The sequence below is a fragment of the Oncorhynchus tshawytscha genome, linkage group LG02, assembly GCF_018296145.1.
Source record: "Oncorhynchus tshawytscha isolate Ot180627B linkage group LG02, Otsh_v2.0, whole genome shotgun sequence".
NCBI lineage: Eukaryota > Metazoa > Chordata > Actinopteri > Salmoniformes > Salmonidae > Oncorhynchus > Oncorhynchus tshawytscha.
Window position 1 is genome coordinate 72,701,036 of NC_056430.1, and position 11,723 is coordinate 72,712,758.

The 11,723-nt window shown below is 43.5% G+C and overlaps 1 protein-coding gene across 1 annotated transcript; it reads left to right on the forward strand.

Moving 5' to 3' along the window:
• The first annotated feature begins 17 nt into the window (after positions 1 to 17).
• On the forward strand, positions 18 to 9,951 carry odad3 (outer dynein arm docking complex subunit 3). The gene is given in 15 exon segments (XM_042304368.1): positions 18 to 1,759; positions 2,298 to 2,419; positions 2,642 to 2,719; positions 2,854 to 3,033; positions 3,409 to 3,510; positions 3,797 to 3,922; positions 5,432 to 5,554; positions 6,268 to 6,414; positions 6,789 to 6,924; positions 6,927 to 6,948; positions 7,227 to 7,383; positions 7,447 to 7,462; positions 7,546 to 7,679; positions 8,673 to 8,757; positions 8,852 to 9,951. Coding segments are annotated over 15 exon segments (1,638 nt in total). The 5' UTR covers positions 18 to 1,680; the 3' UTR covers positions 8,983 to 9,951.
• The last annotated feature ends 1,772 nt before the right edge of the window (positions 9,952 to 11,723 follow it).

The window sequence follows — 11,723 nt, forward strand, 5'->3', positions numbered from 1 at the left end:
CGTTTTTGGCCACGTTGGCTAGGCCGTTTACGTTGGCTAGGCCGTTTACGTTGGCTAGGCCGTTTTACGTTGGCTAGGCCGTTTTACTTTGGCTAGGCCGTTTACGTTGGCTAGGCCGTTTTACTTTCTGCAGTCCTCTTGAAACTCTCTTTGAACATACAAAACTTTGTTACCTTTTTGGGGTTTTGTGGCTGACTCTGTATAATGTGTTCAATTTGAACACATGTTTTACATGAGAATTCTCCAAGTTTTTGTCCGTTTTCTCAAATGTATAATGAATTACATAGATTTTCTCACATTTAATTTACAAAAATGTTTTTGCTTTAAATGCAAAATCATTTTTGCGTCAGTTTTGTTAATAATATTATTTTTCACTATTGCTGCTGTTGATCTTTGTATAATGGCTGCATATTGCAGTGTAGATTTACTGTAACTTACCAAAGTAAAGAAAACATGTTCTAATGCAGTATTAGTTTTGGGACTGAAGCTTTGTTAAGTAGTCCATAGGCCAGTGAAAAATGTAGTCCACTTTGGGGTGGTAAAGTTTTAATAGTCTCATCTTATTCCCCCCATTCCTATGAACAAATAGATATGATGCCCACTCCAAAAGAGTAGCCTTCCAACCTTTTCACACCTTTATATGTCTTGTTGTTTGGGAATCTATGCAATAGAATGTTTGCAGGCTGATAAATACATTTTAAGGCAAGTTGGAATGTTCACATGCTCATTGAAAATGACTGTATCAAACAACAATAGAACACTCCATTGGGTGGATCTCATCGTAAAAACATGGTATTTGGTACATTTTTGCCATCTCTTCGAAATGATTGACCTAGACTGACTCATCGTTGAAACAACACTGTTACAAATAGCAGAACTAGATATTTCTATACTTCCCATTCTGTCTTGATATACCCCAAAATGCATACATTTATGACATTTGACCCCCGAAAGATTGGACCATAGAGATGTCATTACCATTCCAGTTTTTTCACACCTTAATATGTTGTATTATGAAGTGAATAACATAGAAAATTCCCTTTGTTTGAAAAGATTGTTCCCAGATAATACAACATTATTTCATACCATCAATCCTGTGGCACCAACTAACCACATAGAGGTCAAAACATAAAATGCACACATTTACCTACCTCAGAATCATGGGTATCATACCAACATGTAACCTAAATGAAAATCCTCATTAGACTTCGCCACCCCAAAGTAGACAAATATGTGAAATTTGGCCTGCTGGCCCATCTCCTTAACCTCAAATGCAAGCTTTTGTATATTTCATTTTCAAGAGAAGGATTGTGTAAACGTGTGTTTTTGGAGCAGGCAGGATGTGTTGTAAATAATAAAGTTTTTTTTTTTACTGCTACATACTAAATTATTATTTAAAGTTATTGTATCTAGAAAAATACATAATTAAAGTGAGCTGAAGTCAAGTCGGTGCTGCTTTGTGGTTTGCTCTCCAGGTTCGTGTTCGGTCTCCAGCCTCGACCTGATAGGGAAGTCAGTGTACATGTTGCTAGGCAACGAGAGGCCATCCGAACGACGGTGTTTTCACGCGAATTCCGCTCATACAAGGACAAAACTACCTAAAAGTGCGTCAGTTTGCATCTAATGCTAGCTAGCTACTTCTAAAGTCGACTATTAGTTTGTGATTAGTGCACACTGACAATGCCGTTCAGCGCCGAGGCCATTAAGCCGCCCCTTCATGACCAAATAACAGAACTGCAGAGGAAAATTCAACTTCTTGGTAGGTTAAGACTTGCAGCAGGCTAGCTAGGACCGGTAACTTATGCTTGTTAACTAGCTAGGCCTAGTTGTGTGTGTAAACGCCATGTTGAATAGCAAATTCAGACTTTGCATTAGCGCTATCTTGCTAACATTATACTAAAGATTCTTCGCCAACGTTACCTCCATCTGTGAGGTTACTTACAGGTTAATTTACTCTCGCTGAGAAATGTATGGCCACATGAAGCTATGATGAAAGATAGAACGTTAACTACTAGCTACTTTGTTGCAATCATTTTGCAAGGTCAGGTGATGTGTAGGCTATGTTGCCAGCAAAATGGGCTTAGCTAGAAATAGTAAAATGCCTGTTGAGATATTTAGCCTACCTTTCTAGCCATTAACAACCCCTGAGTAATGGAGAACAGTTTGGGACAGAAAAATATAAATGGCATTCAACTTGTTATGTAACAGCTAGCTCCCTGTTTCTTTGAATAAGACTAAGAAGGCCAAAAGTCAGTCAGAGGATGCTGAAATAACGAATTTGTAAATTTGCCCAACAGAGGGCGACAGAAGTGCATACTATGAAATGTCTCAGTCAAGCATCAAGAAAAACAGGAATTCTATCCTTCAGCTGAGGCAGGAGAACAAGAGACTACACAAGAAGTTGGCTAACGCTCTTGCTGTAAGTAAAACCGGTTATTCTATCAAAAATGTTTTGGTTTCAATGCTCAGCTTGTACTTCCCGTGTTGTTTTTCCCTGTTAGAATTTTGGAGTGCAGGGTCATATTCAATAGTGCACATCGTAACAAAACATTTTGGAACTGAAAATGAAAAGGAGCCTTGATTATTGGAATAGTTGAGGTAGTCCTTCCCTGTTACAGACCGTTTTCATTCTCTCTTCCAGGGGGACGAGCAGGTGATAAAGGAGGCCTTCCAAAGCCGAGGCATGGAGAAAGCTGCCTTCAGAAACATGTCAGGGAAGGTGGGGACATCGCAAACACATAGCTATGTTAGTTTGATGTATGTGTATTTTTGATGTATTATTGACTATCATCTGTAATGCAAATTGCCCATTGGGGATAATCAAGATGATCTACTTTGCATCCTGGTGAGCAGGCTGCTCTCAAGGTGCTGGACCAGAAGGTGTGTGACAAGATGAAGAAGCTGAACGCTCTAAAGCACACCACCCAGACGTACCGTCGTCGCCTGGAGGACCTACAGACACTGTACCAGAGTATGAAGCTAGAGAACAGGGGACCAGAGAGAGACACGGAGAGACACAGCGAGGAGGCCAAGGTACTATATAGAGACAAACAGTGCAGCAGAGGATGCGACTGGAATGGAACCCTATTCTCTATGTAGTGCAGGACCGACTGACTGACTGATTGATTGACTGACAGACTGACTGACAGACACACACACACAAAATAGTGAATATAGTGGTATGAATATAGTGGAGGTGACTGATGTGTTGCCCTTGGTCCACAGAGTGAAGGAGAGGTGGCTGAGGAGCATCCCCAAAAGGTTACGCTCTTTCCTTCCACGCTGCCTCACCCCTCTGATTCTAGCCAGTCTTATCTACAATCAGAAACTTTTCAAACACTTAGCATGCCCAGCTCAGGATCAATCAACCGTCTATAAGTGTGTGTGTGTGTGTGTGTCGTCTTCCAGAACTTGCGGGTGCTGGAGAATCGTCTGGAGAAAGCCCAGCTGAAGTGCCAGGAGGCTGAACACATCATGAGAGGCTATCTGAAACTAAAGGCCCACCTACAGGTTAGTCCTAGCCTGGTTCCAGATCTCTTTGTGCTGTTTCGCCAGCTCGCCCCACATTTAACTTTATGCAACCAAGCCATGCCTACACACCCTCTCCAATGTGCTCTTTGGGTAGTTGAATCCTTTTCCACAACCTACTCTAATTTCTAATTTTTGTCCTGTGTGGCTCAGTGGCTAAGTCGTGGGTTCAATTCCTGCTGGGGCTACCCATACGGAAACGTATGCACTCACTGACGTAAGTAGCTTTGGAGAAAGGCGTGTGCTAATTGGCATATATTATAATTAGGAGGAGAGCCTGACCTTCCAGTCCAAGCTGGATGAACTAGAGGCTGAGATCCTGAGACAGAGACAGGAGCTGAAGGACCTGCAGGTCCTGAACAGTGACGCACTCCTCTCCAAAGACACTGCCAAGGTGACCAGCACACATACACACTCCTCTCCAAAGACACTGCCAAGGTGACCAGCACACATACACACTCCTCTCCAAAGACACTGCCAAGGTGACCAGCACACATACACACTCCTCTCCAAAGACACTGCCAAGGTGACCAGCACACATACACACTCCTCTCCAAAGACACAAGGTGACCAGCACACATACCTCTCCAAAGACACTGCCAAGGTGACCAGCACACATGCACACTCCTCTCCAAAGACACACCAGCACACATCCTCTCCAAAGACACTGCCAAGGTGACCAGCACACATACACACTCCTCTCCAAAGACACTGCCAAGGTGACCAAAGACACTGCCAAGGTGACCAGCACACATACACACTCCTCTCCAAAGACACTGCCAAGGTGACCAGCACACATACACAAAGACACTCCTGACTCCAAAGACACTGCCAAGGTGACCAGCACACATACACACTCCTCTCCAAAGACACTGCCAGCACACATACACACTCCTCTCCAAAGACACTGCCAAGGTGACCAGCACACATACACACTCCTCTCCAAAGACACTGCCAAGGTGACCAGCACACATACACACTCCAAAGACACTGCCAAGGTGACCAGCACACATACACACTCCTCTCCAAAGACACTGCCAAGGTGACCAGCACACATACACACTCCTCTCCAAAGACACTGCCAAGGTGACCAGCACACATACACACTCCTCTCCAAAGACACTGCCAAGGTGACCAGCACACATACACACTCCTCTCCAAAGACACTGCCAAGGTGACCAGCACACATACACACTCCTCTCCAAAGACACTGCCAAGGTGACCAGCACACATGCACAAAAGACACTGCCAAGGTGACCAGCACACATACACACTCCTCCAAAGACACTCAAGGTGACAAAGACACTGCCAAGGTGACCAGCACACATACACACTCCTCTCCAAAGACACTGCCAAGGTGACCAGCACACATACACACTCCTCTCCAAAGACACTGCCAAGGTGACCAGCACACATACACACTCCTCTCCAAAGACACTGCCAAGGTGACCAGCACACATACACACTCCTCTCCAAAGACACTGCCAAGGTGACCAGCACACATACACACTCCTCTCCAAAGACACTGCCAAGGTGACCAGCATGACACTGGTGACCAGCACACATTAAAGACACTGCCAAGGTGACCAGCACACATAACTGAGGACACTGTGACCAGCACACATACACACTCCTCCCAAAGACACTCATGCATCACCTCCTACAAAGTCATCGATGTGTCCAAGGTGACCAGCACACATACACACTCCTCTCCAAAGACACTGCCAAGGTGACCAGCACATCTGACCAGCACACATAAAGTCCAGCTGTCTGAGTTTACGGCTATTTGTTGTGAGTTGAATGCTTTTCTTTTACTGTTTGTAATGTTTTCTTTGTAGTTTAGACAGTAGTTAATTGACTCTCTCGGTCTCTCTCTCTCTCTCTTTCTCTCTCTCTCTCTCAGGCAGAGCTGCAGCGTCAAGAAGAACAGATGTATAGGGAGAGGAAGGACAGAGAGTGTATCCTCACCCGTTACAAGAAAGAAGCAGAGGACCGTAAGGCTCAGGCTGAGAGAGTGGAGAGAAGGGTTGGTCCCCACCACTTTACACTTACATCCATAGAATAACAATGACAAGAAGGGATTTTCCTATTCAAGTCAACGTTCCATGATGGCTGGACCGGCTGCCATATTGGGTGTACCCAGGGCCGTTTCTAGCATTTCGGGGGCCCTATGCGAGATTTGGTTGGGGGCTTCCCCCACCTAGCGGGCAAAACATTTCAGTGGCCACCCTCTTGGAAAATTGTCAAGTTAATGACCTGCAATTCTCCATGTTTTTCCATGGGGCAGAGAGAACATTTAGCAGTTTTAAAACATATGTGATTCTACTAATTTTGGCCCCTGGGCAGGTGCCTTGCGTGCCCGGTCAGTAATTCAGCCAGGAATACTACAAGGTTTAGATAGCAACTGAACTAACAATCTTTAACATGTTAGCTGACATGGATAATTGAGTGACTGTCAGTGACTGACATAACAAGAGAAAAACTGCTGATATACATATCAAAATCGCACCTTGTGTGTTCTACTATTGTAACTAACAGTAAGTTAAGACCACGGCTGACTTCCTAAAACAAATCTAAATAAATGTTGTGTTATGCCTAGAGACGCGGCACTGGGTGTACCCATATCAAGGAATATAACATGAGGCGCTGTGTCCATTCTATTTAGCTATATATCTACACTTCTTACATATCATTTAGTCTACAGAGTAAATGTCCTGACGTCTGCCCCCTTCCCTCCAGGCCCAGCGGGCAGCCATGCAGCCTGACGAGCTGAGTAGCGACGCCCAGCGCAGTGCCACCGGGCTGGGGGAGGAGGAGAGGGCCATCTCCACCTTCGAAGAGGCCTTCAGACGCATCAAGGAGGCCACGGGGGTCACTGACACACGGGTACGGAGAGGAGGTCATTTTATATGATTCTTTCGCTTTGTGTGTCTTTGTATGCAAGTGTGTGCGTGGTACATGTGTGTTAGTTTGTCTACGCACCTACTGTATCCATGTGTGTGTATGCAAGTGTTGTTTGTTTTTCAGTTATTTGTGTGTGTGTGTGTGTGTTAAATCTATATCTGTGTGTGTGTGTGTGTATTAATCTATATCTGTATGTGTGTGTGTGTGTTTTAATCTATATCTGTATGTATGTGTGTGTGTGTGTGTGTTTTAATCTATATCTGTATGTATGTATGTTGTTTGTGTGTGTGTGTGTTAATCTATATCTATGTGTGTGTGTGTGTGTGTGTGTGATCCATCTCCTTGTCCCTATGCAGGAGGTGGTGGAGAGGTTCATCTCCCAGGGAGACACCCAGCAGCACCTGGAGAATCTGAAGAAGGAGAACCAGAGAACCCTGGTACAGCTGAAGGAGGACAGGGACCGTCTGCAGGAACACTTCCAGGACATCAAGTACTCCGGGAGACCAAGCTCTCCAGGTCAGTGGGCAGGGGTTAGAGGTCAAGGGTTAGGGATTACACAGCAAATGTAGCAGACCAGAGAAGTTGTAACCGGATGCTGACACCTTCAATGGAAGGTATTATTTATTAAAATAGTGACCCTCAGAACAGATCCTTGAAGATTGTAAATTGTGGGAGAACTTGTGGGAGAAGACTTGTGGTGGTACAGAAGTTGGTCTGAAAGGTTCCCTTCCTAGTGTTGAGTTGAGTGTGTCTGTAAAGTCATTCTGATGGATATTTCTTACTGTCTTCTACAGTGGTCAGCAGATGCTGGAGGACTGTAAGCGCCACCTGCAGGCGGAGCAGGGGAGCCGCGACGCCGCCAAGGAGCGTCTGGACTGGCTGACCCGTACCCTGAACACGGTCCGGGCCGGGGTGGAACACCTATCTGACAAACTGCAGCACATCAAGCTGGTACAGAGAAGACCCCATTAACAATATAATGTACACTGACCTGAGACCCGTCAGATTCTTTAGATCAAGTTGAAACCTCGTAAATAAATGTGAAGGTGCTCAGAAACATTACGTCAATTGTGTCCTCAAACACCTCCCCTCCTCCAGGGTGAGCGACTGGAGCCCCAGCTGCCCCCGGCTCAGAGGAGTACGTGGTGGAACTGCTGTCCCAGTCAGAGCAGAAGCTGCTGTTATTGCAGGAGGAGCTCCAGGGGAAGGACCTGGCCGCCGTCATGAAGGAGATGGAGGAAGAGGAGGTGAGGAGGAGGGGGAGGAGGAGAGGTGGGGGTAAGGGGAGGGAGAGGGGAAGGACATGGCTGTCATCATGAAGGGGATGGAGGAGAGGATCAGAGATACGACTCTTCCTTATTCGTTAAACATTGACTGTTGTTGCCATTGAATGAATGGAAAAGCCCCTTAGACCAGGGCATTTTGACAGTACACATGTGTAAACTCATTATTTTTTCGGTGGTTGCTGCTCCCAACAGTGAATGTGGTATTGTAGAGACAGACAGGTGTTTCAGACAGTACATGGAGCATCTACTCAAATAGGTCCTGCCAGGGTAAAGCTTTGTGACCTGAAACCATCTTCTTATTTTCCGTCCATTCGCTACTGTACTCCAAGGTTTTTGCCAGCCACGCCAGGCAGACTAGATGCTACATACAGACCATGTTCTTTAATCTGTGCACTGGTGCTTGAATAGCTTATCTGTTCCTGGATGGAAATACGGCCATTAGGTGTTTGATCTTGATTATTAACGAGTCACAGCCAGCCGGCCACCTTGAAGTCACCCCCTGGTGTGTGTTTGAGAACACTGTGTTCAGGAGTCAGAGGGTACGGGTTGTTCAGGAGTCAGAGGGTGCGGGTTGTTCAGGAGTCAGAGGGTACGGGTTGTTCAGGAGTCAAGAGGGTACGGGTTGTTCAGGAGTCAGAGGGTACGGGTTGTTCAGGAGTCAGAGGGTACGGGTTGTTCAGGAGTCAGAGGGTGCAGGAGTCAGGTAGTGGTACACCGTTAGCTCTTGTGATGTAGCAATGTCTGTCTGGGATTCTCTAATGACGTTGGCTTTGACTGGTCTCAAGTTGTATGCCTTTACATTTTTAAGGCATAAGCCCTGGTCCCAAATCTTTGTGCTTTATAGCCAACTCCTATGGTTGAATAAACAGATCTTCTTGACTAACTTGTTCCCTTTGACATCTTACTATGATGAGAACAACTGTCTCTCTGTGTCTGTGGTTTTGTGTCTGTCAGTTCCATGCCAGCATCGAGGGGAAGCTGCCCCATTGCAACACCCGCATCAAGCTGCCTGAGGCTCAGAGACAGGACCCATATGATGGTGAGATGGCATCAGACGCATAATTGCATACACACCCACAGACACACAGACACACTCTATCTCACGATCCCTCTCCCTTTTCCCTCTCTTTCAGAAGAGGAGGAGAGCGGGGACGATGAGGGTGACATTATCACCAGGGCGATACTGAAGCACCAGTCTCAGCTCATCATCGACTCCAAGACTAAGAGGAAGACCAGGACCAAGAAGAAAAAGGGCAAGCTCTGATCCTAGATCAGTTAGGCTGGCTAGAGGTCACAAGAGCCATAGAAATATAATTGCTAGAATGGGGAGTTTGTGTTTAGTGTGAGGTCATAGGTCATATTTGTGCCCTGGATTGAGTGAAAATACTTTTGCTTAGATGGCATAGGGGACTTGAGTGAAATCTTACTCCTCACATATAATTATTCAGTTAGCTAAATAATTATATTCCTTATTAACTAATGGAATGCACAGTAAATGTATATTGTATATTTGGGATGATACTGTAGCTAGGGGAACGTTGTGGTGGCAGATCATATAGTACCTTGCAGTCATCACATTAGCTACTTTATGAATGCAAGACTTGATTTTATCACAAAGCAGTTCAACACAAAATAATTTCCCACTTGCACCACTGATTTGTAGATTATAAAATTGTAATCAAAATAGGAATGAAAATCAATAAAAAGCTTGATTTGAAGAATTACTCAATTACTCAAGGTAAGATTGCTCTAATGCAGGGGTGTCAAACACACAGCCCGTGGGATGTTTTTTGTTGTTGTATAATATATATATTTTTTAATCTGCATTGAAATGACTTAAATATTGAAACTGTAGGAATCGGGGCTTGACATGAACCTTTTTAGCCTTTGGACAAGTAGGACAGATGTTTTTACTTGTTTACTGAAGTCACTTGTCCCCCCCCAAAAAAGGTATTTATCACAGGCCAAAAGGGTGAGTGAAAATGAGTGAAGTACACATATCCATGGGAATTAGGGGTGCTGAGGGTACAGCAGCACCCCCTAATAAATCACTTTATTAATAAATTAGTGATTAAATTAGTGCACTAGGCCTTTATTACTCCTCTTTGATTACTGCTGTATGATTACTCCTGTATGATTACTGCTGTATGATTACTCCTGTATGATTACTGCTGTATGATTACTGTGTATGATTACTCCTGTATGATTACTGCTGTATGATTACTCCTGTATGATTACTGATTACTGCTGTATGATTACTCCTGTATGATTACTGCTGTATGATTACTCCTGTTACTGATTACTGCTGTATGATTACTCCTGTATGATTACTGTTGTGTGATTACTGTTGTGTGATTACTGCTGTATGATTACTCCTGTATGATTACTCCTGTATGATTACTGTTGTATGATTGCTGTTGTATGATTACGCCTGTATGATTACTGTTGTGTGATTACTGCTGTATGATTACTCCTGTATGATTACTGCTGTATGATTACTCCTCTTTGATTACTGCTGTATGATTACTCCTGTATGATTACTCCTCTTTGGTTACTCCTGTATGATTACTGATGTATGATTACTCCTCTTTGATTACTCCTGTATGATTACTCCTGTATGATTACTGCTGTATGATTACTGCTGTATGATTACTGCTGTATGATTACTCCTCTTTGATTACTCCTGTATGATTACTGTTGTATGATTACTGCTGATTACTGCTGTATGATTACTCCTGTATTATTACTGCTGTATGACCCTGTGTGTGCGGAAGTGTACAGATGGAGCAGTGACACAGTCAAGGATCGCTGGCTGTGGGTCTTGTGATGGGTTGTAAATCATCATGGACTGCAGAGCAACTCTGCTCTCCTCACAACTGGATAACTATACACTGATTCACATCTAGGCTACTTACTATATGCCAGTATGTGTTGTAGTTAGGTTTCACATTGCTAGAATAACATGGAAATAGGTCTAGGCCAACTATGCATAATTTCTTTCATAAGCTTTCCTCAGCTGAAGCCTAAGTTTTCTTTTCACTCATTATATTTGTCCATCTTGGTATTGCTCAATTTCAGTTCTTTCAGTTCTTTCAACCTAAAATATATGTAATTCAAAATAAATCTAAGAATGAGAATAGCATAGACTCCGACTTTCGTAATTATTCCCATTTGAAAGCTGCAACTTTAGGACATTAAACACTTCATTAGAATCGTTTGGAAAACACTCTTCATAACTTTAATTTGTCCATGCTTTTAGGATATTTCATTTAGTAGGATTAAGATTTTGGTCGTTCGGTTCGCATTCCTAGAATGCATGCATCATTTCTATTTTATAATGCGTTGGTCAACTGTCAAGGTTTATTCGAAATTATCATTAGATTTGTATATCTTTCTATTGTATCTTTTATATCTCTCATTATTACCTTAGGCCTTCCACGTGTTTGGGTTATTCAAAAACAACTTAAAACTTTCTGAGATAGCCCAGAACTCCGTTAGATTAATTCAATGTTTGATCATGAAATTGCGCGGCAGGAGAAACCTAGCATGCATTTAGCTGAAAGAATGGTGTACTAGGCCAAGTCATATTCATATAAAATGGAGAGGAAATTGGGATTCTGTAACAATAAGACACCGGAGTGTCCGCTATAAAAAATAGACTTTGACTATTGGCCCAGATCATCCGATATTCAAGAAAGATAAATAATAAAGATTCTGATCGGATATTTTGCGCTGCTTTGGTGAGACTCTTAGCTGTCTACATTGTCCTCTTGCTTTTTGTAAATATAACATTTATTGAAATAGGCTATAGCAAATAGGAATATAGGCAATTTACTACCCTGCTGTCTGATCCAATTCTGATCGGAGTAATTGTTTGATATTGTGATTTTTTTTTACTGAAATCTATATATTCTGGTTGTCCGATTTTTAAAAACTTGCACCAGGCAAGTGGACAAACCTTAAGGTTGAGCCTTGGAAATGATAATGGCCCTACATCTACAGTCT